Raw genomic sequence first — 27,361 nt, forward strand, 5'->3', positions numbered from 1 at the left:
CTGTTATGTACAATTTAATATAGTAGGTTAAAAACCATAATTGTCAAGATTATGATATAGTCCTAAACAGCCTATAAAAACAGTATTCTTCATATCGGCTAAAACGCTGCTATTATTCATAGGCTTATGTTACATTATTATTATTATAATGAGTATTATTATTAATTTATTTCCTTATAGGCTGTTCACCATTATTATTATTATTATTATCAGTCGGTTATCATTGATCTTTTTAGGTCCGATCGGTGTGTTTTCCAAATAGAATCCGATCTTAATTAAGCCCCTAAGTCTGAAACAAAATATAGACTCAAATGTTTTACATGAATTAGTGTTGACAATTGAAACATCTTTTTTATCAGGAGGGACATTATGATATCAATGCTATCGAACGGGCATCCAGACCACAGTTTTGGACCAACCGCCAAAATGCAGTTTTCCTATTGATTCAATATTGTATATATGTGGAGAGAAGCCTATATTGCAATAGCTTTTTCAGGCGCAATTTGTTAAAACTCGCTTTCAAGTATTCGGAGTATAAAGCTACTTGGAGGTCCTTTGTATGTAAATAGGGTGTAAAAAAAAAAAGGCCCTTCCCATCTTTGTAATTAATTGACACGTTATACCACTCATCATGTTCTGAAGCACCAATGGTAGAGGCTCGGATCTCCCCAAAACCCACAATTTCACATCTGCAAACACTGTCTTCATCCACTTGACTCCCAAGACCCGCCCACACGTGGCCAACCTTTTGCGTTTTTAATGCTTTTTCACTGCAGGTTCATCTGTTGAGACCAACCTTATATGGGCTGATCGGACCGGTAATGGCTTATTTCTCTGTAGCACCCAGCAGTAGCACAGTATCAATGAGACAGATATAGCACTTCAGCCACTTTGGCATTCTTCCTGGACTTACAGAACTGATTCCTCTACTACTTGGATAGGCAATGGTTATCGACAGAGGCTCATTATTTTCTTTGAATAGTTCAAGGTAAAACAGCACTGAGATATCATTTTTTCTGAACTGCGATTGTGTTTTGTGTTTTAAAGCAGCGGATTGCCAAACTGGTGCAGCAAATTTCCAGCATACATTTCCCCAGAATATGTCGTTGACCAACACAAAGACCGGCTTTTCTGTGAAGGACATTTTGGACCTCCCTGACACGAATGATGAAGAAGGATCTATCACTGGACCGGAGGAAGATAACGAGGGATCGGAGACGACAAAACCCACTGGAGTTTTGGTACAAAGTCCGCTAGAAAACGTTCAAAATCTGCCTATAAAGAACCGCTTTTATGATAGTAGTGACAATCCGTACACAAGATGGCTTGCCACCACAGACACTCTCCAATATTCACGTAAGTAGCCAACTCTTTAAGAATCGTAAATTCATTTGCAATGCACTTAAGTGAATACTTTAATCTGCCTGTTTTCTGAGTGAGAACGCATCATATATATGTTATCCAATCTACACTTGATGGAATGCATAATCTTTATTCCGTCGTGTCTGGGCTCAATGGTGCCCTTGAATGATGTGCAGCATTCATCTTTATTCGCCATGCATTGCTGCGCTCGTCTTAAAGGCGTTACCAACATTGAAATCATTTAATGTTCACATGTGCTCTAGTGACTCTAAACGTTTTTAGAATATGATCGATAGAGACTTGCATCGGCTATAAAGACACATAAAATCGGCGACAGAAATGTACATTTTTTGCATGATGAAGATTTGTAGGCAGACAGAGCATGGTGTTGCTGCTTCAGTGATTCACTTTCTTTGGGGACTGATGGGAATCAATATTGTGGGTCCCAACAGAAAAAAACTAATAACATTGTATTTTGGCTGTACAAACGAACTATAAAGACACATAAAATAGACTTTAGAAATTTGACCCTGTGTATTACACACACACAAAAACAAAAAACACTGTATTTTGGCTGTACAAACGAAATGCGTTACTTTAACATGCTTTGAAAAATGCATTTTACATGTAGCAGCTTAACATTTCCATGTGTGCTTGGTAGGTGTATTTCAGTAGAGAAAACAATTTTAACCGTTGTATTTTGTCTCTCCCACGCAGTGCATGGTCTTTCAGCAAGTTCTCAAGACTCAGCCAAGTCCCCAGAACCCTCTGCGGACGAATCGCCAGACAATGACAAGGAAACGTCAAGCAACGGCAGCGACTCCGGTAAGAAGCGAAAAAGAAGAGTGCTGTTTTCCAAGGCACAGACGTACGAACTTGAGCGTCGGTTTAGGCAACAGAGATACCTATCCGCGCCAGAGAGAGAACACCTCGCGAGTTTGATTCGCCTGACACCAACTCAAGTGAAAATTTGGTTCCAGAATCATCGGTACAAAATGAAGAGAGCGCGCGCTGAAAAAGGTATGGAAGTGACCCATCTCCCCTCTCCCCGGCGGGTGGCCGTACCTGTCTTAGTCAGGGATGGAAAGCCTTGTCATACTCTTAAAGCTCAGGACTTGGCGGCCACTTTTCAGGCTGGATTCCCCCTCTCGGCGTATAGCGCCCAGACCCTTCATCAAATGCAATATAATGCTCAGTACTGCGCCGCCACCACTCCACAATTCCCTTCAGCACATCACTTGGTGCAAACGCAACAGTGGACTTGGTGAACTAGTTGAGACTGACGGGGCTGCGGTTTAGGAGCACGATAGGGATTTCACTAGAAAATAAAGACTTTTCATTTTGCAGCTTGACCCATATCTACCATTTTTTTCGGGGCTAATATGTGCGCCGTGTTTACATGTTTTCGTTAAGAGAACTGGGTCCAGCCTCTCCCGAGATTTAAGATTGTCAATGCTCTTGTAAAATTTTGTACAGTATGTTTGTGTGTTGTAGATATGTTTTATTTTTGTCCTTCGTGTTATAAGCACGTGCAAAACCACTTTATAATTATGGAATATTTTATTTCTTGCTTCTTTTACAATGGACCGAAAATATTTATGGCCATGAATAAACATTGGCAACTTTTAGCTTTTTTCCCTTTGTTTTTGTTTTTTTGTAAATACTTTGTGGTAATTATTTGCAACCTAGAAACATGTCAGGATCGTATACGTGGAGATATACATATTTCCAATTCAAAAAGAAGGAAGAATTTCTGGCGGAATTGTCATGACTGTCTAACAGAGCCCATATTATTATGTGAATAACAGGTAAATCGCGCGCTGATGGGGAAATATCCCAATTTTTATAAGGATTTTAATAAAATGCTGTGTTTCAGAAATTACGTTTTGGTTTGCGTGTCTTAATACGTCCTATTTAATTGATTGAATAATTGATTGAATACATACGCTAAACATTGTTAATGTGATGCATGGCAGCCTATACGTGTTACCAGAAAGCAGGTGAATTTATGTGTCGCGCACTTATTATTATTTTTTAACCTAAATGAATCCGTCTAAATGGTCTGCATATGGACACGTCAGTAATAAGGAGGCTAAAGTCACTTGTGAAATGGGGCTAAAATCCACTCACTTAGCCTAATATAAGAGGGCTTCTTCAGCTAAGAAGCTTTTGAGTCAAAAGCTCTCCTTTGCAAGGTCTCGAACTCCTCTCGGATTGGGATGTGAAGTGGTAGGCCTATATTTTAAAAACGGATTTAATGCAAAGACGTTTTAATTTTACGCACGGTTTCACGCTCGTCATTGTTGTCAAACAAACACAACCCGTGAAAGGAATATCAATCAAGTTACGTAGTCTTCAATATCCCTTGCTCTATGTTAGCTTATGCGTTTAGCTTTTTGTAGATGCAGGCCTATGGATGGATGGGCTGTGGATGTGTACCAAAGTAGTCGACACAATAACCAAATGGGTCCCAAGTGAATCACAGAGTGCATTGTGATTATCAGACCCAATGCAGTATGTTGGGTAAATATGATTACCTTTGGCAAAATCTTAACTGCATTGTTTTTGACCCAGCAGCGAGATCTTATAGAACAGATGTTAGAGTCGCCCTCACTATCATTGAACAAACAGCTAAATTGACACCGATTGCTAATTAGGGGGGCCACTGCTTTTGGTCCAGGCTACAGAGACTCCATTTGTTTTCTTCAGAGAGAGGCTACAATGTTTACATTTGCAAGCTGTGCTGCTGACGTATTCCCTGATATTATTCGTTGCTCCATTAACCATGTAATAGTATTACTACAAGCTAATGGCGGTGTTCTATCGCATTATTTATTCACAATTAAGTTGTTGTTTATAGGCTATAAAAATAGTTTTTCAATGGAAATAGACATCCTTGAATGACCTATAGGCTAATAGTTTCGATTTCATATAGCACCATTGGGCTCCTTACCCATGGTGCTACAATTCTGATCGCAGACGTGTGGAAGTGGGAATGATAAATAAATGGAAGTACAATTTATAGCAGTTGATTTTCATTTATAACATCATTTTTTCTAGATTATTGTTGCTTTCATTTGTCTATACGCCTATACCCTCGAGTGAAATAACAGCTTGAGGTAAAAAAATATGACACTAATGTTAGGCTACAATACAACTAGACGAAACAAGTAGGCTACAATAATACATTCTAAAAACACCCATCACTCTAGCAACCTGCGTAAGAGCGCTGATATAATTTTAGTCTACTTAAGTCAATAAAACATGTTGATTGCTGTCTGGCTCTAACCCCGATGGCCAGAGATTTAGCACTGTGACGAGGGAGTTTTGTGCAGTCTATCGTTGCACAATATACAGTACACCACACAAAAAGCACACAAAGGCGTAGGGCCAGTTGTCGTGGATGTTAGAGGCGTGCATATTAACGAGGACCCAGAGTGGGATTGCAGACAGTGTGGATAGAGAGCCTGTCAAAGTTTCTTGGGGCTATTCAATTCCTTTATCTTGACCAGTGCATCCCGGAGTCAGGGAGATGTATCCTTGGGTTTTTGTCGTGCCTGTCAGTTAGTGCCATTGTGATCCTTGTTGTACACGTTGTATCCCATATGGACAGCTGGGCTCGGGCAAGGAGAAAAGGATCCCTCACAAACCCAAATTGTGTCCAGCTCTCAAATAAAGCATTGTTGTCTCAAAGAAAAACGAATTAAAAATTCGTGCTATATCTATTCTGGGAAAAAGAAGCCACATTCACAGATAACAGGGGGTCCTTCTTCCTCGATAAAGCTACGCTAACAACAGCCCTCTCATTTCTCTTTCCCTCTCTCTCGTTCCCCTCGATCTTCCCAGCTCAAAGAGTGAGTATTGTCTGTCCCCAAAAGTGTGTGGTCACTGGGCAGCAAAACTATTTTAAAACTCCTAATTTCGAGCAGTCTTATTTCCTGTTAGCTTTTTATCAGTGTCACGGATAGCATATTTCTGATCTCCATGGAAAATATCTTACTTGATTTATATACCATGACAAGAGACAAGACATTTAGGAATTCTGGATTCTGCATGAAATAATAATTTCCCTGAGCTTTATCCGTTTAATTTTCCAGACGTTTCCATTCACTTGAATACACGTTATAGACTATGAATGCGTAATTGTCATCTTATATTGGCATTTCAAAACACGTACAGAACTCGTTTTTAGAGTATAAACGTGTCGTTTTCAACAAGGACAATACGATGAATACAATAGGCCAACAAATAGATAAGAGAGAGCAAGGGATATTGGTTTTGAATTTAATGTTGTTCTTGTAAATCTAGTCGGATGCAGGCCTAAATGCACTTCAACGATAACTATAGGCTTCCTTGTTAATTTAGTCATTTTGTTTGTTGCCCTTGACCTTGGGATAAGAATTTAATATAATTAAGACAGGTCTCCATGCAGACAAAAAGCGAATTATGTTCGATAATAATGACTAACTTGGTGAATAGCACATAGCTCACCAATATTCAGCATTAGACACATTTGGTTTTTTTTTGTTTTATGTCAGAGAGGGGATAATTATCAATGCGATTACTCATTCCCAAGAGCATGCACAATGTATCTTATCTTTTGATGGCAAAAGTTACTATTGCATATGTTCAAGGTCTATCACATTATGTTTTTTTGGATATGGAAGTGTGCACACCTCAAACCCAGGTAGAAATATTATCCATGATGCACATGCACCTTGACATCCAACTTTGGTTCTTATATTCTGATTAATACACGAGGTAATGCAGCTTTTCGATGCCAGAACAGTAGAAGCGCTATGTTTATCTGTAATTGTTTTAGGATGCACTAAGAAACCCAACAACATTAAAATAAACATATCGGTGTGTGCACCATAGCTCACCCCGTTGATAATGCTATTATATGCTTTAGAATAGAATACTTCAGGAAATATGCACTTGGGTCTCTATGGATCTTCGTCTTTCTGACCGTTTGAACCCCAACATAAATCATTCTGTATCGTGTACATCTCCAAATAAACGAGGATTTCAAAGCTACAATAAGCAGGGCTTTCATTTAAAGGAAGCAATCTAGTTTTATTGCCTTAAAGAAGATCCAGATTAGATTCGCCTACCGCCGTGACACATTGCAGATATTAAAGAGAGAGAGAGAGAAAGAGACCGAGAGATGAAAAAATAGGAAATATAACCGATACACCTGGTTGCCACCAGATGGAAGTAGAGGTCTATAGTTTGGATCTGTATTGCGCCCTTGTCCTCAAAAGGCAGTATTATCATTATAATTTACTACATTTTAATATTATTTTACTTATTGATCATTATGGTGCCTTTTAAAAATAACAATCATATGCTTATTAAAAATTGGTTGAATTAGAAACAAAGACAAGCTTGGTGTAGCCTACAATATTTCAATGACATGCATTCCAATATTATATTGCACTTTTGAAAATAAAACCACTTACGCACTCTCATTGAGAGAGAGAGAGAGAGAGAGAGAGAGAGAGAGAGAGAGAGAGAGAGAGAGAGAGAGAGAGAGAGAGAGAGAGAGAGAGAGAGAGAGAGAAAGAGAGAGAGAGAGAGAGAGAGAGAGAGAGAGAGGAGAGAGAGAGAGAGAGAGAGAGAGAGAGAGAGAGAGGGAGAGACAAACTCCACAGTGTGGCGCAATTGGATTATGAAAGGAATTTTAAAGAACATAGTTTCAACATTCTCCATATCATTGATTGCCATATGCATGAAATTGAATGATATTTTTGATTATTGTAGCACCGAGGTCATCTAAGGACAAATACAACATGCAATTGTCAATACGTTGGTGGAATTTAGAGGTTGATTGAGAATATCATATTTTGATAGATAGTTGCCTATGTGTTCAGTGGTGGAATTGGATAAAGTCATTCCTGGAAACTGACCAATGTAAAGTTATTGATTATTATATTAAAAAGGACATTTCACTGTGAAACCATCATCAACTTCCTCCTCCTCCTCCTCATCATCATCATCTCAGAGCAATGGTGCCCTGCTCCCACAAATTATTACATCCAGGTGGGGCTATTTAAGCACAAATAAGCAACAATAAAAACTGCTATTTCTAACAACCTCTCTACAGAAAGCCTCCGAGTCCGTATCATTTGTATGGATGTTGGATTCATTCAGCCATAGGTTACCAATACCATCCATCAGTTTAAGCAATTTTGCAGCATCATATACTTTTATAGCCAGGACAACCGGCCAGTAGAGTTGGCGCTAGTAACAAATAGCTTACTTTAGTTAGCTTTTATTTAAGGGTATCACATTGAAGCATATGAAGGCGATTCACGGTGTTAAAGACTAATGAGTAACCTAGTATGGAGACCAATGTTTATATACATCATTGATGGAGATGCAGTGGTGGAAACATACCTTTTTGATATGATGACTGACTGGTTCTCAGATGCCTCATTGTGCATTTTACAACATAAGGGTTTATAACACCTTACAGTGTCTTCAGAAAGTATTCACACCTCTTGACTTAAAAAAATAAAATTGTGTTACAGCCTGAATTTAAATAGATTAAATTGCCTTTTTTTTGTCAATGACTTACACACAATAATACCCCCTAATGTCAAAGTGCAATTATGTTTTAGAAATGTTTACAAATTAATTAAAAATGAAAGTTGAGATGTCTTGAGTCAAACCCTTTTTTATGCCAAGCCTAAATAAGTTCAGGAGTAAACATTTGCTTAACAAGTCACATAATAATAGTACCGAGGAATAATAGTATTTAAGATGATTTTTGAATGACTACCTCATCTCTGTACCCCACACATACAATTATCTGTAAGGTCCCTCAGTCAAGCAGTAAATTTCAAACACAGATTCAGATTCAACCACAAAGACCAGAGAGGTTTTTCATTGCCTCACAAAGAAGGGCAACTATTGGTAGATGTGTACAAATAAATAAAAAAATAGACATTGAATATCCCTTTGAGCATGGTGAAGTTATTAATTACACTTTGGATGGTGTATCAATACACCCAGTCACTACAAAGATACAGGCGTCCTTCCTAACTCAGTTGCTGGAGAGGAAGGAAACCACTCAGAGATTTCACCATGAGGCCAAAGGTGATTTGAAACAGTTACAGAGATTAATGGCTGTGATAGGAGAAAACAGGATGAATCAACAATATTGTAGTTACTCCACAATACTAACCTAATTGACAGAGTAAAAAGTAGGCAGCCTGCACAGAATAAAACTATTCTAAAACATGCATATTGTTTGCAACAAGGCACTAGAGAAACACTGCAAAAAAATTTGGGTATATCAATTTCCTTTTTGTCCTGAATACAGTGTTATTTTTGGGGGCAAATCCAATATGACACATTACTGATTATCACTCTCCATATTTTCAAGCATAGTGATGGCTGCATCATGTTATTGGTATGCTTGTAATAGTTAAGGACTGGGAAGTTTTTCAGGACAACAAATAAATGTATATGCCAAATCCTAGAGGAAAACCTGGTTCAGTGTGCTTCCCACCAGACACTGTCAGATTAATTCACCTTTCAGCAGGACTATAACCTAAAACACAAGGCCAAATCTACATTGGAGTTGCTTACCAAGAATACATTGTATCAGACTTCTGGTGTAAATCGAAGGTAAGTTTCTCTAGGTACAGAATAGCAGAAGCCTGAGAAAGCCATATCCTCACAGATAGTACTTCAGGTGTGGACCACAATAACAAAATAATGTTTTTGGCTAAGTGAACAAGGGTATTGAACAGACTTCAGAGTCAGGGTCAAACACAATGTTACAATCAAAGTAGAGTAAATATACATTTGGTGAAAGAGCTAATTGTCTACCCAAGATCTTCTGGATGTGGAGACGAATATCGTTCCAATAACAGTGGATTATGCTACAGCACCAAATGTGCATGAAGGTGCCAGTATGCTTTTCACATTTGAAATATAAATGTGATGCATTGGAAAACATTCTGTGAAGGCAAACAGGTGTAAAATAGGTTCTATGATATTTTTGGGGGGTGGGGGGATTGAGTTCTTGTGTGTTTATGCAGGTGCATTTGGGGTAGACCCTTTCGCAGATTGAAGTCCAGCCTCTCCCAAACATGTCTGAATGCATCATAGGATGACACACTTCTGTTCAATAAAATAGAATATAAGTCTTAACTTAAAACTTCAGTCATTTGAAAACGTTGTTTATCGACTTTCTTCCGACCCTATATGAATTGTCTAAGTTTGTAGGCACTTAAAAAAATTGTGGGATAAGTCAAAATCTCGTTTTATCTGTTGGAAAGATTTAAGAGTGTCCTGACTAAATATAGGCATAAGGTCAGCAATACCCTTTGTCTTCCAGTCCAGAAGTCCAATACTCCTTATTTGAGTGGGAAGTCAGGATTAAGGGCAATCGGTGACCAGAGTGATATATGGTCTGGAATCTGCAAGTATCTCCTTGCACCTTTCCAAGCTAAGAGTGTATTATGTACTGTACAATTGTCAGATAAGGCCTGGAACCTTTCAACGCTATTAATAAATGTGAAGGAAGCTATTGCTCTTGGATGACATTCTATTGATTCCATCCCAACCCAAAGTGAGTGCCGTCTGTCTAGGCACCAACTGTGTGCTTGATTTGACCAGACCGGTAATATAGTTACAGATTTGGCAAAGAGACACCTCCTACTTCCTTAGGCTTAATTTGTTTTGTAAATTTGTTTCTAGGTTTCTTATTGTTCCAGATATATTTAGAGATATAGGCATTCATTTTCTGAAAAAGGACTGAAATAGAAGGCAGGGGATATTTTAGAATATATCATTTTGCAGAGGAAGAATATTCATCCTGACTACATTAATCCTGACAAAAAAAGTTTTTGGTAGGGCTGTGTAACGGTTTTCCTCCTCTTCTGAGGAGGAGTAAGAAGGATCGGACCAATATGCAGCGTGGTATGTGTTCGTCATTTTATTAAACTGAACACTACAATACAAAGTAAACAAAAAGAACAACCGTAACTAATACAAAGACAGAAAACAACTACTCACAAATCATAGTGGGAAAACAGGCTGCCTAAGTATGGTTCTCAATCAGAGACAACGATAATCATCTGCCTCTGATTGGGAACCATACCAGGCCAAACACAGAAATACAAAACATAGAACAACACACCGAATGCCCACCCCAACTCACGCCCTGACCAAACTAAAATACAGACATAAAAAAGGAACTACGGTCAGGACGTGACAGGCTGACCACTTGACCAGGTCTTGTTTAATCTTTGTGAGCAAAGGCATAATTTTGAAGTGAACAGGTCTTTATGATTTGGAGTAACATATATGCCCAAGTACTTAAAGCCTGTTTCAGTAAATCAGAATGGAGATATTGTTTCTAAGTTGATTGTAGAGGGAATATTCAAAGGTAAAGCCACGCATTTATCAACAACGTTGTACCCTGACAGGTTACCCTATTCAGATAGTATGTATGTTACTGCAGTGACAGAGGTCTCTGGTTTAGACATGTATAAAAGCTCATAATCGGAAAATAATGAAATTCTATGGTCTTCGTCACCCACAGAGAAGCCCCTGATGTTATTACTAGACCTTATTGCCTCAGCCAGTGGTTCTATGACTAACGAGAACAGAACAGGAGATAAAGGACATCCTTGACGACAGCCTCTACCGATAGGAAATCTTTCTGATAGTTTACCATTTGAGTTAACTGCTGCTGATGGGTCAGAATAAAGTAATGTTGCTAAATTAATAAAATGGTCCTCCATCCTGCGAGCAAGTGTCTTAGCAATTATTTTAACATCAACTCCTAGCAAACTTATAGGTCTAAACAAAAAGCAGTTTAATTACTTTTTTAGTTTTTTAGTATCAGGCAAATGAATGCAGTTTCCCAGGACTCTGGTATGATGTCTATTTTGAACATATCATTTAGAGCAGGAATGAAGATAGGGCATATATCAGGCCAGAACTTCTTGTAGAACTCTGCAGAGAAGCCATCTAAGCTGGGTGCCTTACGAGAAGGCATTGCCTTAATAGCTTCCCTAACCTCTTCAGGAGTAAAGGAAGCATTTATTATTTTTCTATTCTCATCTGATATAGTGGGCATGATGATCTTATTAATATATTTTGTAATTTCGTCATTCGATCTTGTACATTGTGTAGTATAAAGAGATTTATGTAAGTCGTAAAATGTATCATTGATAAGCAATGGGTCATAAGAAGTGGAGCCATCTGCCATCCTTATAGACTTAGTCAATCTTTCATTCTGTCATTTTTTAAGTTGGTGTGCATGTAGACGGCTCAGCCGGTTACCGAACCCAGAAAATCTTTGCTTGGTAAAAAACACGTTTTTTAACATGCTTTGTATGATCTAAATAATTAAGTTTGGTCTTAGTACAAGCTAGTGAATTCCAGTTTGCCTAGATTGGTTATTGTTTATGGAAAAGTTCTAAATGGTTTACTTCAGCTTCCAATTTTTCCCACTTTTCCATTCTAAGCTTCTTAATCAGAGGAACTTGGGAAATAGTTGCAGCTGAGACGAGAGAGTTGACTGTTGAGCCAGTAATTTGATCATTTATCTTTTATCACAGAGTAGAATCCTTCATCATTTTAAGCAGAGACTATGTCTCCAATATCTCGTTTTGGGATTGTTTTGCCAATTTCAATATCTTTATACACTGGGGCATGGTCAGAAATGTCTATAGAACCAATACCATGCATGTAAGTAGAGGCCATAAAACATTTTTCCAATCTAAAATATTAATTATGGGATCTAGAGTAGAAAGTATAGTCTCTGACATTAGGATTTAGCTTCCTCATAAACTTTTTTTTTAAAGATGAAAAAAGATTTTCATTTTCATCTGAAGGCATTACACCACATTAGTCACTGGCTTTATCAATAAGTACTTTTGTTTGAAATAAAATAAGAAAAATACACCTGGCCCACGCAGTTCCCTTTTAGCATGTTTTGTTGAATATAAATGGGTCTCCTGTAGAATAGCATTGAAACTCTTTCCTTTTTTTTATTTTCTTCCTCTTAAAGAGCTGTCTACATACCACCACAGAATGAACTAAAACCGCACTAAAATGATCTGTATTCTCCTCCAGTGGCTGCATTCCTAGGTTGGAACTAAACCGCACTAAGCAGGAGGCAAATGATCTGATGAAGCAGATTTACAGACAAACAGGCATTACACCACATTAGTCACTGGCTTTATCAATAAGTACATCAAGGACGTTGTCCACACAGTGACTGTACGTACATACCCCAACCAGAAGCCATGGATTACAGGCAACATTAGCACTGAGCTAAAGGGTAGAGCTGCCGCTTTCAAGGAGAGGGACTCTTACCCGGAAGCTTATAAGAAATCTCGCTATGCCCTCCGACGAACCATCAAACAGGCAAAACGTCAATACAGGACTACGATCGAATCGTACTACACCTGATTGGATGTGGCAGGGCTAGCAAACTATTACAGACTATAAAGGGAAGCACAGCCGAGAGCTTCCCAGTGACACGAGCCTACCAGATGAGCAAAATAACTTCTATGCTCTCTTCGAGGCAAGTAACACTGAAATATGCATGAGAGCATCAACTCTTCTGGATGAGTGTGATCACGCAGCCGATGTGAGTAAAACCTTTAAACAGGTCAAAATTCACAAGGCCGCTGGGCCAGACGGATTACCAGGACGTATACTCCGAGCATGCGCTGACCAACTGGCAAGTGTCTTCACTAACATTTTCAACCTCTCCCTGTCTGAGTCTGTAATACCAACATGTTTCAAGCAGACCACCATAGTCCCTGTGCCCAAGAACACTAAGGTAACCTGCCAAAATGACTACTGACCTGTAGCGCTCACGTCTGTAGTAATGAAATGCTTTGAAAGTCTGGTCATGGCTCACATCAACACCATTATCCCAGAAACTCTAGACCCACTCCGATTTGCATACCGCACCAACAGATCCACAGATGATGCAATCTCTATTGCACTCCACGCTGCCCTTTCCCACCTGGACAAAAGGAACACCTATGTGATAATGCTGTTCTTTGACTACAGCTCAGCGTTCAACACCATAGTGCCCTCAAAGCTCATCACTAAGCTAAGGACCCTGGGACTGAACAGCTCCCTCTGGAACTGGATCCTAGACTTCCTGACGGGCAACCCAAAGGGGGTAAGGGTAGGTAACAACTCACCCGCCACGCTGATCCTCAAGACGGGGGCCCCTCAGGAGTGCGTGCTCAGTCCCCTCTTGTACTCCCTGTTCATTCATGAATGCACGGCCAGGCACAACTCCAACACCATCATTAAGTTTACTGATTACGCAACAGTGGTAGGCCTGATCACCAACAACGATGAGACAGCCTATAGGGAGGAGGTCATAGACCTGACCATGTGGTGCAAGAACAACAACCTCTCCCTCAACGTAATCAAGACAAAGGAGATGTTTGTAGACTACAGGAAAAAGAGGACGAAGCACTCCCCCATTCTCATCGACGTGGCTGTAGTGGAGCAGGTTGAGAGTTTCACAAACTAACATGGTCCAAGAACACCAAGACAGTCGTGAAGAGGGCACGACAACACCTATTCCCCCTCAGGAGACTAAAAAGATTTGTTATGTGTCCTCAGATCCTCAAAAGATTTTACAGCGGCACCATCGAGAGCATCCTGACGGGTTGCATCACTGCCTGGTATGGCAACTGCTCGGCCTCCGACTGCAAGGCACTGCTGAGCGTAGTGCGTACGGCCCAGTACATCACCGGGGCCAAGCTTCCTGCCATCCAGGATCTCTATACCAGAGGAAGGTCAGAGGAAGGCCCTAAACATTGACAAAGACTCCAGCCACCCTAGTCATAGACTGTTCTCTCTGCTACCGCTTGGCAAGCGGTACCGGAGCGCCAAGTCTAGGTCCAATAGGCTTCTGAACAGCTTCTACCCCCAGGCCATAAGACTCCTGAACAGCTAATTAAATGGCTACCCAGATTATTTGCCCCCCCCCCCACTACGCTGCTGCTACTCTCTGTTATTATCTATGCATAGCCACTTTGACAACCCTACCTGCGTGTACATAATTATCTCAAATACCTCGATTCCAGTGCCCCCAGACATTGACACATTGACTCTATACCGGTACCCCCTGTATGTAGCCCCGCTATTGCTATTTACTGCTGCTCTTTAATTATTTTTAGGTATTATTTTTATAGGTATTTTCCTATAACTACATCGTTGGTTAAGAGATTAAAAGTAAGCATTTCACCGTAAGGTTAGTATGTGACAAATATTATTTTATTTTATTCATTTTTTAACTTGTCAGAAATATCCAGAACAACTAGCCCATGTTAGCTAACGTTTTTTATTCAGGATTTTTAGCCAATAGATATTGTTTTAAATCTTTTGTCACTCAAATATCAGATGAATACACATTAAACATGGCAAAATGTATAGAATTGCAAGAAAATTTGCTTTAAAACTGAAAAATGTTCTTTGCACCCCTTGATAAATTATGTAGAATTGCAGGAAATAAGCTGCAAAATTCTCTCCACCAGAAATAGGGGTGTGAATAGTTTGTGTCATGAACAGTGCTCATAGAAATAGACGTAGTGCGTGCGTGCGTGCACACAGCGCTGGTGTGGGTTGTTCCCCAATTCTAGAAGCAAAGCTCCGAGTGAAACAGTTTGGGATCCCCTGGGCTAGGCTACATGTAACTAACTGTATAGTGTGTGTGCAGGAACATGCATATGAGTGTACAAGCACTAATGCTTAGGAAGATTTGAACGATTAGGTTATTACTCATTTTTCATCCACATGTCCAGAGATCTATGTTAATTCTCCTTTATTCAATACAGGACATAGTGACATTACTTTTCTTAAAAAGCCTTGGTGGGCTTCCTGTTAGTAACGTGACAGAAAATAGAGTTGGTAGTGTTTTTGGGGTTTGTCATTTCATTAAGGATCATTATACCTTATCCAACTCATTATACCTTATCCAACCTTACAGTTCCATCACCCACACATGCGATGACATCACCTGGTTTACCTCCACTGTATTCACATCCTACCATACCTCTGTCTGTACATTATACCTTGAAGCTATTTTATCGCCCCCCAGTAACCTCCTTTTACTCTCTGTTCCAGACATCCTAGACAACCAATTCTCATAGCTTTCAGCCATACCCTTATCCTACTCCTCCTCTGTTCCTCTGGTGACGTAGAGGTGAATCCAGTCCCTGCAGTGCCTAGCTCCACTCCTATTCCCCAGGCGCTCTCTTTTGATGACTTCTGTAACATTAATAGCCTTGGTTTCATGAATGTTAACATTAGAAGCCTCCTCCCTAAGTTTGTTTTATTCACTGCTTTAGCACACTCTGCCAACCCGGATGTCCTAACCGTGTCTGAATCCTGGCTTAGGAAGACAACCAAAAACTCTAACTACGTCCCTAACTACAACATTTTCAGACAAGATAAAATGGCCAAAGGGGGCGGTGTTGCAATCTACTGCGGAGAGAGCCTGCAGAGTTCTGTCCTACTATCCTGGTCTGTACTCAAAAAATGTGAACTTCTACTTTTAAAAATCCACCTCTCTAAAAACAAGTCTCTCACCGTCGCCGCCTACTATAGACCACCCTCTGCCCCCAGCTGTGCTCTGGACACCATATGTGAACTGATTGCCCCCCATCTATCTTCAGAGCTTGTGCGGCTAGGTGACCTAAACTGGAACACGCTTAACACCCCAGCCATCCCTTATAAATATCATCCTAACCAACTTGCCCTCTAAATACACCTCTGCTGTTTTCAACCAAGATCTCAGCGATCACTGCCTCATTGCCTGCATCCGTAATGGGTCAGCGGTCAAGCGACCTCCAATCATCACTGTCAAACGCTCCCTGAAACACTTCAGCGAGCAGGACTTTCTAATCGACCTGGCCCGGGTATCCTGGAAGGACATTGACCTCATCCTGTCAATAGAGGAAGCCTGGTTATTTTTTTTAAATGCCTTCCTCACCATCTGAAATAAGCATGCCCCATTCAAAACATTTAGAACCAGGAACAAATATAGCCCTTGGTTCTCTCCAGACCTGACTGCCCTTAACCAACACAAAAACATCCTATGGCGTTCTGCATTAGCATCGAACAGCCCCCGTGATATGCAACTTTTCAGAGAAGTTAGAAACCAATTTACACAGGCAGTTAGAAAAGCCAAGCCAAATGCTTCCTGCAACACAAACTCAAAAAAGTTCTGGGACACCGTAAAGTCCATGGAGAATAAGAGCACCTCCGTATTCATTGACCTGGCCAAGGCTTTCGACTCTGTCAATCACCACATCCTCAATGGTAGACTCGATAGCCTTGGTTTCTCAAATGATTGCCTCGCCTGGTTCACCAACTACTTCTCTGATAGAGTTCAGTGTGTCAAAACGGAGGGCCTTTTGTCTGGGCCTCTGGCTGTCTCTATCGGTGTGCCACATGGTTCAATTCTTGGGCCGACTTTCTTCTCTGTATACATCAATGATGTTGCTCTTGCTGCTGGTGTGTCTCTGATCCACCTCTACGCAGACGACACCATTCTGTATACTTCTGGCCCTTCTTTGGACACTGTTAACAACCCTCCAGACGAGTTTCAATGCCATACAACTCTCCTTCTGTGGCCTCCAACTGCTCTTCAATACAAGTAAAACCAAATGCATGCTCTTCAACCGATCGCTGCCTGCACCTTCCCGCCCGTCCAGCATCACTATTCTGGACGGTTCTGACTTAGAATATGTGGACAACTACAAATACCTAGGTGTCTGGTTAGACTGTAAACTCTCCTTCCAGACTCACATCAAACATCTCCAATCCAAAGTTAAATCTAGAATTGGCTTCCTATTACGCAAACAAAGCATCCTTCACTCATGCTGCCAAACATACCTTCGTAAAACTGACCACCCTACCGATCCTCGACTTCGGCGATGTCATTTACAAAATAGCCTCCAATACCATACTCAATCAATTGGATGCAGTCTATCACAGTGCCATCCGCTTTGTCACCAAAGGCCCGTATACTACCCACCACTGCGACCTGTATGCTCTCGTTGGCTGGCCCTCGCTTTATACTCGTCGCCAAACCCACTGGCTCCAGGTCATCTACAAGACCCTGCTAGGTAAAGTCCCCCCTTATCTCAGCTCGCTGGTCACCATAGCAGCACCCACCTGTAGCATGCGCTCCAGCAGGTATATCTCTCTGGTCACCCCCAAAACCAATTCTTCCTTTGGCCGCCTCTCCTTCCAGTTCTCTGCTGCCAATGACTGGAACAAACTACAAAAATCTCTGAAACTGGAAACACTTATCTCCCTCACTAGCTTTAAGCACCAGCTGTCAGAGCAGCTCACAGATTACTGCACCTGTACATAGCCCATCTATAATTTAGCCCAAACAACTACCTCATCCCCTAACTGATTTATTTATATATTTTGCTCCTTTGCACCCGATTATTTCTATTTCTAATTCGCACATTCTTCCACTGCAAATCTACCATTCCAGTGTTTTACTTGCTATATTGTATTTACTTCGCCACCATGGCCTTTTTTTTGCCTTTACCTCCTTTATCTCACCTCATTTGCTCACATCGTATATAGACTTATTTTTCTACTGTATTATTGACTGTATGTTTCTTTTACTCTATGTGTAACTCTGTGTTGTTTTATGTGTCGAACTGCTTTGCTTTATCTTGGCCAGGTCGCAATTGTAAATAAGAACTTTTTCTTAACTTGCCTACCTGGTTAAATAAAGGTTAAATAAAAATATATATAAAAAAAGGGACTCGGCAGTGTGGTTTTGCAAGTTAAAATTTTTGTGTTTTGATTTAGTTTAGAGTTACACAAACGCCTTATTGTTTTGTTATTGTGATACACTACTTCATCTGGGTTAAGTTATTCTATAATATTCTGTAACATAAACAGTTAATTTAAAGCAGTCTCCTGGAATGTTTGTGGCAGTGGGCATGTGGTTAAGGTATGTAATGAATAATATGAAAAGAGGAAATGAAGATGCACTACCCAATTTCGAAACTGGTTTTAAGATATTGCTAAAACCTGCAAAAACGGCCTCCCGGGTGACGCAGTGGTTAAGGGCGCTGTACTGCAGCGCCAGCTGTGCCACCAGAGACCCTGGGTTCGCGCCCAGGCTCTGTCGCAACCGGCCACGACCGGGAGGTCCGTGGGACGACGCACAATTGGCCTAGCGTCGTCCGGGTTAGGGAGGGCTTGGCCGGTAGGGATATCCTTGTCTCATCGCGCACCAGCGACTCCTGTGGCGGGCCGGGCGCAGTGCACGCTAACCAAGGTTGCCAGGTGCACAGTGTTTCCTCCGACACATTGGTGCGGCTGGCTTCCGGGTTGGATGCGCGCTGTGTTAAGAAACAGTGCGGCTTGGTTGGGTTGTGTATCGGAGGACGCATGACTTTCAACCTTTGTCTCTCCCGAGCCCGTACGGGAGTTGTAGCGATGAGACAAGATAGTAGCTACTAAAACAATTGATACCATGAAATTGGGGAGAAAAAAGGGTCAAATAAAAAATGTAAAAACCTGCAAAAACAGGTTTTAAGATATTTTTACAAATGTATATATAAAAAATATATATATATCCCATTTATATAAGTATTCAGACCTTTTACTCAGTACTTTGTTGAAGCACCTTTGGCAGCGATTACAGCCTCAAGTTTTCTTGGGTATAACGCTACAAGCTTGGCACACCTGTATTTGGGGAGTTTTTCCCATTCTTCTCTGCAGATACTCTCAAGCTCTGTCAGGCTGGATGGGGAGCGTTGCTGCACAGCTATTTTCAGGTCTCTCCAGAGATGTTCAATCGGGTTCAAGTCTTTGTATGGGCCACTCAAGGACATTCATAGACTTGTTTCGAAGTCACTCCTGCGTTGTCTGTGTTCTTGTTGTTGTTTGCCCTGTTGAAGTCCTAAGTGCTTTGGAGTAGGTTTTCATCAAGGAACTCTGTGCTGTGTTCCATTCATCTTTCCCTCGATCCTGACTAGTCTCCCAGTACCTGCCGCTGAAAAACATTCCCACAGCATGATGCTGCCATGACCATACTTCACCATAGGGATGGTGCCAGACTTCTTCCAGATCGCACGGTAGGCATTCAGGTCAAAGAGTTCTATCTTGATTTCATCAGACAAGAGAATCTTGGTTCTCAATGGTCTGAGATTATTTTAGGTGCCTTTTGGCAAACTCCAAGAGGGCAGTCGTGTGTCTTTTACTGATGAGTGTCTTCCATCTGGCCACACTACCATAAAGGCCTGATAGGTGGAGTGCTGCAGAGATGGTTGTTCTTCTGGAAGGTTCGCCCATCTCCACACAGGAACTCTAGAGCTCTGTCAGAGTGACCATTGGGTTCTTGGTCACCTCCCTGACCAAGGCCCTTCTCCCCCGATTGCTCAGTGTGGCCGGGCAGCTGCCTAGGAAGAGTCTTGGTGGTTCCAAACTTCTTCCATTTAAGAATGATGGAAATCACTGTGTTCAATGCTGCAGAAAATGTTGGTACCCTTTCTCAGATCTATGCCTCGACACAATCCTGTCTCTGAGCTTTCCAGACAATTCCTTCGACCTCATGGCTTGGTTTTTGCTCTGACATGCATTGTCAACTGTGGGACCTTATGAAGACAGGCCTTTCCAAATCATCTACAATCAATTTAATTTACCACAGGTGGACTCCATTCAAGTTGTACAAACATCGCAAGGATGATCGATGGAAACAGGATGCGCCTGAGCTCAATTTCAAGTCTCATAGCAAAGGGTCTGAATACTTGTGTAAATAAGGTATTTCTGTTTTTTATTTTTAATAAAATTGATAACATTTCTTAAAACCTGTTTTCGCATTGTCATTATGGGGTATTGTGTGTATCTTCATGAGGGAATAAAACAAATATATATTTTAGAATAAGGCTGTAATGTAACAAAAATGTGGAAAAAGGGAAGGGGTCTCAATACTTTCCCAATATGTGTTTATGTGAGCGTCTATCCGTTTCAAACTTTGTAAAGACTCTCCATATCAACACAATTGAACATCTATGAATCAGGCAGAATAGGACAGGCAGCGATTCTCAACATGGCCGGGAAACCCTAGCGGGACTTATTGTCTCATTTGAGTCAAGGACCTGGCCTTTGGAAAAATATACATGAAAGTATTTTTCAATAGCTTATTTAAGCCTATCATAGTGGTTTTGTAAGAAAATCACTTTTCGATCAGAATAATAAAAACGTTTTTAAACCTTTTCTAAATTCTAACAAATGATGGAGAACCCCTGGAAAGACCTACTTCTTCACTACCAGCTGGTAAGAAATAACTGAGCACATATGCGTAAATATATGATTATACATTATCAGTGTTTTATAATATATATTTTTTAAATCCATTGAAAATCCATTGGCCAGAGATTTCTCTATTTTGTGCCTGCATGATGCCCGCCTTTTGATGGGCAGTCAATTTAGCCAGACATGATTTAGACCAGGAACATTTCTCCTTCATGGAATAGTGTGGTCCTTGGGTACTTCATGGATGGACTGTAGTTAGTACCACAGCTGTCAGTATTTGAATCATCCAAATATCTACTGGACTAGCAACTACAGTGAGACCAGGGAAACAGGTGAGTAAAGAGAAAGATAACTGAATCTGGTTGTGTTATTAAAATGGCTTTGTTGTAAACTGTGCATTGATACCATGTTGACATATTTCATTGTTTATGTGTTCAATGTCAATTAAAAACAATAGCAACAATGGATTAGCAATACATCATGTTATTTTTAAGTAGCTCTCAAGGCGAATTACAAAATTGAGGGCTATTTGCATATGAAAATGCTCAATGTTTTTGTTGGTGATATGCATATCCTACAGATTGTGGATTTAAGAGCTGTCTTTTTAAAGCTGTGTGTGTGTGTGTGTGTGTGTGTGTGTGTGTGTGTGTGTGTGTGTGTGTGTGTGTGTGTGTGTGTGTGTGTGTGTGTGTGTGTGTGTGTGTGTGTGTGTGTGTGTGTGTGTGTGTGTGTGTGTGTGTGTGTGTGTGTGTGTGTGTGTGTGTGTGTGTGTGTGTGTGTGTGCGTGCATGCTATCTTCTATCCCTACCAGGTATATGCTGGCCTTCACAGTATAAAAACTAATGTATACGAGTGGAGCTGAAATGCTTCGGGTGAAGGCTCAGCTTCCCAGAGAATATAGCTGGATGACACACACAGCAACAGAGATATGAGCAAGAGATATGTAACCACCAGAAGCCACTAAGGCATAGTGTTTAGAAGATTGTTTGTAGAAATGTAATGTATATAGCTCAAAATAGTTCTGCATTCTATATGATGAAGAATCAATACACATTCTATGTTATATTCCTAAACACTATTTCTTTGGTGTTTGTCTTTGTTCGTGTAAAGTGAGGTGAATAATGATTAAATATGATAACATTCAGCTCTTCTGTGTTACTTCTTCTTTGAACCATCTGGCCAACACCAATTCAAAGAATCCGTGATTGCTTTGCCATGTGACATGTATGGCCTTGAGTCATGGAATAGATCCATACAGTAATCTAAATTAGAAGAATTAATAACAAATATGGTTGTGAATGTAAATGCTACATTGCACCTGGCCAAAGGTGTCTTTTCAGTACATTAATGTTGAAGGTTGATGTTAAGATAAAAAACAGCTATATTCATGGTTCTTTCAGTAGGTGTTGTGTACAATAGGCACCCGGTGACCTTCAGTAGTCCTGCACTCAGAGATGTCAATGCTGCCTGTCTCCATAATGATAACTGTCTCAAGGTCTCAGCTGCCTGCCCTTGCTTGCTTTCTCAAGAGTTCTGCAGGATAGCACATCTATACTGTGTATGAGGTCAGGGTTGCATTCTGTAGACTCCAAACTGCAGTAACTACTTCAGGTATCATTTATTCTATTAGAGAATGATCCATCTGGTTTGATGACAACTAATCGTGACCTAGTTCAATGGCTTTGGAATTAATTTATTTGGGTCACTTTTAACCTTTTACTGCATTGGGCTAAATCAGGGTCACACAGCGTGTTTCTAACACGGAACCCAAACCGGCGCCATCGTGCATAAATTATTTTGTCCCCCCACACCAAACGCGATTACGACAAGCAGGTTAAAATATCAAAACAAACTCTAAACCAATTACATCAATTTGGGGACAGGTCGAAAAGCATTAAACATGTATGGCAATTTAACTAGCTAGCTTGCACTTGCTAGCTAATTTGTCCTATTTAGCTAACTTGCTGTTGCTAGCTAATTTGTCCTGGGATATAAACATTGAGTTGTTATTTTACCTGAAATGCGCAAGGTCCTCTACTCCGACAATTAATCCACACATAAAACGGTCAACCGAATCGTTCCTAGTCATTTCTCATCATCTCTCAATGAGCAGATGGAACGTGGGTACCTGCTTCTATAAACCAATGAGGAGATGGGAGAGGCAGGACTTGCAGCACGATCTGCGTCAGAAATAGGAATGACTTCTATTTTAGCCCTTGGCAATGCAGACGCTCGTAGGTGCGCGCGAGCAGTGTGGGTCCAATAATTAAACAACATGGATTTCAAAATATATTTTGCAACGCTCGTGCACCCGATGTGTCCGGTCTGGTCAGCATGTTAGTCTTAAACAAATCCACATTGAAACAAAAGTATACACCTCACACACACGGTTATGAGTTCAAAAAGAGAAGACACCTGTACCATGTTAGATATAGAGTTAACACGTATTCCATTCTGAGTTTGCATCCCAATATTACACAGAAGTCTGAAATATAACAAAACCGTTTGATGTAGAAACACCAGATTTTTGCGTCTTTTAAAAAATAATGTTTATTAATTATGAAATTCTGAAAAATATTAACACAATTCCACCCATGAGGCTACTAGGTCATTTGACTGCAGGAAAGGTCTAATGTGCAGCGCATTGAGTAAAGGAAGTTAGTGAGTTAGTCTTGGGTCTAGTTGTTGCCTTCATACATCCAATCACTTTTTACTGTTTTGTTTTGTAATGGGTTACTGTTACATTGCCATTATATTACCATTCATACCTGTTGTGCACAGAAAAACAAAGTTATTACTAATATTACTAAGTAAGTACAACCTATGTTCGTTCTCCTGACCCATTGGCCAAACAAAATTCAAATGAACATTAGTATGTTAATACTATGGTATGAACTAGACTTCCACTTTGACAGTGTAGTAGTAGCTAGTATCCTACAGCACTGAAATGTGCAAATGGCGGAGTCAATGAAATGCGACAAGACAGAGAGAAATGCTTTTTTTTTAAAGCATCAGAGATTGCCTGGTCATTTCACATATAGGTTTAGTAGATTCTGCTTACCAGGCAAAACCAGCAACTTCATTTTGCTGTCAGAGATGCTGAGTTGGCTATTTTTAAGAAAACTGTCTGTGTTTTAATATGCTTTGCTTAGACATCCATCAGTTTGTTTAGTACCTTCGAAGAGAGAACCTGAAGTTGCTTACAATAAATCCCAAGTTTCGAATGGAATAGGTTGAGAATACATTGGCAAAGTGGTCGTCTCCAAAAGCAAAGCGCACTGGAGGCCTATCAAGTTACCAGTGAGAACCGAGGGGGAAATGGCAGAGGATTTATGTGTATGATCTGTTTTTTGTAGCTTTCCCAATGTTGAAGTTTGAGCAATTATTTTGAATTGATGCTTATATTCCAGATTTGTTCAATTCTCTCTGTATTCAGGCTGTAATATCCTGTCTTATTGCAATTAAGGATGCATTCATGAAGAGTGTATGTCAACTACATTACAAGTATCATATTTACACTACAACACACATAGCAAGTATATTAATGCACAATATAAACTCCTGCACTAGATTTCTGTCCATTCAAAAGTGTTGTTGCTGTGAGGTTACGGTATTCTCATTTCTGGTCTTATTTTCTTTGTCTTCTCTTTCCCAATGTTCCACCTCAGGACTTGAAATGTCTTGTATAACAAGCACAATCTTCTCAAGTAAGATGGCCATTGGAGACTACGCCAACAATCATGTTCCAAGAGATGAGTATGTATGCCTTTCCCTAAATGGATTGTCTCACATTCTTCACGAGATGAACCTGAGATGCTTCAGATGCCAACAGTGTGAATCGATGCTTGGATTTTCAGTTTGATAATGACTGCCCATCATCTCTCACAGACAGACAGACACTCTTCAATCAGAGAACAGTTTAACCATGATAGCAAGACACAGCTTGGATGGAAGCTATGTGTATAATATAACAACTCAAAACTATTTCAATGTTAATGAGGAACTGACAGCGTTTTAACTACTTTGCATACATAAAACAAACAGGTTTTATTTGACTCAACATTGCATTACGTACACTAAGGCATTGTTGGCAGGTTCATATAATTCACCAATACATTTCTTGGTAGTCCAAAACATATTGCTATCAGGTTGTAAATCCCAGCTGGCCTGGTACATTGTCTGCTGCCTCCATTTGGGATGTACTGTGTCAGTTTCAATGACTCAGTATTCTGGACAAAAACGGATGAATGTTACTAAGGCTGGAAATGTCAATATAATCAAACTAGCAAGTGCAATGATCACAAGTCAGTCATAACCTGGCTAATATGCTAGCGTATCTATTTATGTAGCAAGCTAAAAAAAAGAGCCTAACTTTAGCTAGATTGGCAGCTGCTAGGAGGACATCATGTCATTGGAGGAGTGTGTGAGTGATTGACTTTTTTAACTCATATTGTTTTTCGGTGGCTACACAGCTAGAGTTGCACGTGTCATTTTGTTAGCTAGCAAGAAATGTGAATCACTTTGAAATGTGAACAACTTTTATCCAGTTAGCATATCTCTTGGGCTCGCAAATTCACTCTGGCAAGCTATCTACTCTAATTTCAGAGCACTCTTGTTTGAGTGTGCCAGAGTGCAGAGTAACTGATGCATTTCCCAACGCGCAACACCCGTTGAATATGACCAGTGTCAGTAAATGCAGGCTAAACAAAGTAATAGTTAGTCAAGAACGCTCTATGTAACATTCAAACATTGTAACCAGCTCTGCTAGGACAAGTAACATGGTCAGTGAGGTGTTCTCTCATTTGTGTCTGGAAGTAGCTAGCAAGCAAGCCATTTTTAGTCAGTAAGCTTGGGTGCTTGGTTGGGACAATGCATGTATAGGCAGGCAAGCTGCAGAAGGATAAGCAGTCTATTCGACATTGTTTATCGGTGCAATTTGAACAGGTTTGAGAGGGTTTACCTAATGTTCCTTTGTTATATTTTTAGCTCATCTTGCTCTGGCTATCATTAGTTGTTGATCATGTTGCTGTTGATGTACATATAGGGAAAGCCTACCTTTTTATGGTTGTTTGATCAATAGGACTGTAAAGTTCCCAAATGTATAAGGACTCCTACATATTTGCAGAAAACCATTCAAGTGTATTTTGTCGCTTTTGGCAAATGCGTTCTAATGCTCTAAAGTCCAGCTGTTGAAACTGCCTGTAAACACACAGTCCAGTTCAAAGTGGATGATGGCAGGCCCGTGTGGCAAATGGCTTGTTTGCATATAGGCCTACTGTATCTCTGATTGGCCATGGCGCACCGGTCTACGTAGACTCTGGTCCTGGGGGTGTATAGGAACAGATTTTAATAAGATTTCATCTTGCTAAAGTGCTGTCAGTTCCACTTTAAGTCATAGATCTAAGTTTTGTATTTTGTCTGGAAAGCGTTTAAAATTCCTCAACCTTTTTATGGGGGTCCCTGTAAAAGTCTAGTTTATATTGATTGTATTATTTTAATGACACATTTTTTAAATCTGTTTGACAGTGGTGAAATAAACATTTATTTATCTGTATTTGACAGTGGTGAAATAAAGTTCAGTCTGTATACATGTATCAAAAAGTGTGTGTTTTCTTCCCAAAAAGAAGAACAGTTTTATGTTGGAGTCCACTGAGGTACCTTTTCATCAACAGAAGAGACAGAAAGCACTGAACCACAACACAAAAACCACATCAGGACCATGCCTTCCTTCAAAATGTTGAGTGTGTGTGTGTGTTTGTGTTTTAGTTAGCTGCTTAAACATACACTCTTCATACATTTGAGTAACCCCGGAACCCGTACTGTACATACAGTATAAAATACAACTAATAAGAAGGGAGAAATTAAAAGATTTGACGTTGATTGAAAACACATCAAAGTGTTTTGATGCCAACAAGCCCCTCTGGAAATGGCCACACTTTCCTGTAGAAGAGCATAACTAGAAGTTTAGATGAGTGTGCCTAGCTTGAAGATGGTCAGGAAATGTTTTAGAATCAGAGATTTGGGGACTTTATTTTATGGTAGGCCTACATCCTGTAAATCACCAGGGTTTGCCATACAATTAAATGTCATATTGCACATTAATTACACTGTCATAACCTAAGAATTAAACTTCATGTTGTACACACACCAACTCCACATGGGAACTATCTGCTACAAATTAGGAAGTAGATTTTTCAAAGTTAAACACCATGGCAAAAAAGAAGCGGGCAAAGTGCCTTCGGAAAGTATTCAGACACATTGACTTTTTCCACGGTTTGGTACATTACAGCCTTGTTCTAAAATTGGCTAAATTGGCTAATGACAAAGCAAAAACTGTTTTAAAATGTTTTGCTCATTTATAAAAAATAAAAAACTGAATGACAGCATTGAGTCTTCTGGTGTATGACGCTACAAGCTTGGCACACCTGTATTTGGGGAGTTGCTCCCATTCTTATCTGCAGAGAAGCTCTGTCAGGTTGGATGGGGAGCGTTGCTGTACAGCTATTTTCAGGTCTCTCCAGAGATGTTCGATCGGGTTCAAGTCCGGGCTCTGGCTGGGTCAATCAAGGACATTCAGAGACTTGTCCTGAAGCCACTCGTGCGTTGTCTTGGCTGTGTGCTTAGGGTCGTTCTCCTGTTGAACCTTAACCCCATTCTGAGATCCTGAGCGCTCTGGAGCAGATTTCCATCAAGGATTGCTCTG

At 40.3% G+C, this 27,361-nt stretch overlaps 1 protein-coding gene across 3 annotated transcripts; it reads left to right on the forward strand.

Annotated features, from left to right (window-relative positions):
• The first annotated feature begins 669 nt into the window (after positions 1 to 669).
• Positions 670 to 26,238, forward strand: LOC118362367 (homeobox protein Nkx-2.2a-like). Of its 3 annotated transcripts, none has more exons than XM_035742644.2 (3): positions 670 to 1,356; positions 2,080 to 2,187; positions 24,327 to 26,238. In XM_035742644.2, the coding sequence occupies exons 1-3, from the start codon at positions 1,101 to 1,103 to the stop codon at positions 24,518 to 24,520; spliced, it is 558 nt and encodes a 185-aa protein (XP_035598537.1). In that variant the 5' UTR covers positions 670 to 1,100; the 3' UTR covers positions 24,521 to 26,238. The 3 variants fall into 3 exon arrangements, with proteins under 3 accessions (XP_035598537.1, XP_035598536.1, XP_035598534.1); XM_035742643.2 differs by having other exon boundaries at positions 673 to 1,356; positions 2,080 to 2,382; XM_035742641.2 differs by lacking the exon at positions 24,327 to 26,238 and having other exon boundaries at positions 686 to 1,356; positions 2,080 to 3,244.
• Positions 26,239 to 27,361: the final 1,123 nt, after the last annotated feature.

The sequence above is a fragment of the Oncorhynchus keta genome, chromosome 29 (genome assembly GCF_023373465.1).
Source record: "Oncorhynchus keta strain PuntledgeMale-10-30-2019 chromosome 29, Oket_V2, whole genome shotgun sequence".
In the NCBI taxonomy this organism is placed as follows: domain Eukaryota; kingdom Metazoa; phylum Chordata; class Actinopteri; order Salmoniformes; family Salmonidae; genus Oncorhynchus; species Oncorhynchus keta.

What these genes read in the sequence shown, in the direction of transcription:
- LOC118362367 (XM_035742641.2), top strand. Translation starts at nt 1,101, where the DNA reads ATGTCGTTGACCAACACAAAGACCGGCTTTTCTGTGAAGGACATTTTG. An exon ending in AGACACTCTCCAATATTCAC is followed by an intron (nt 1,357 to 2,079) that starts GTAAGTAGCCAA and finishes TCTCCCACGCAG; the next exon opens with TGCATGGTCTTTCAGCAAGT.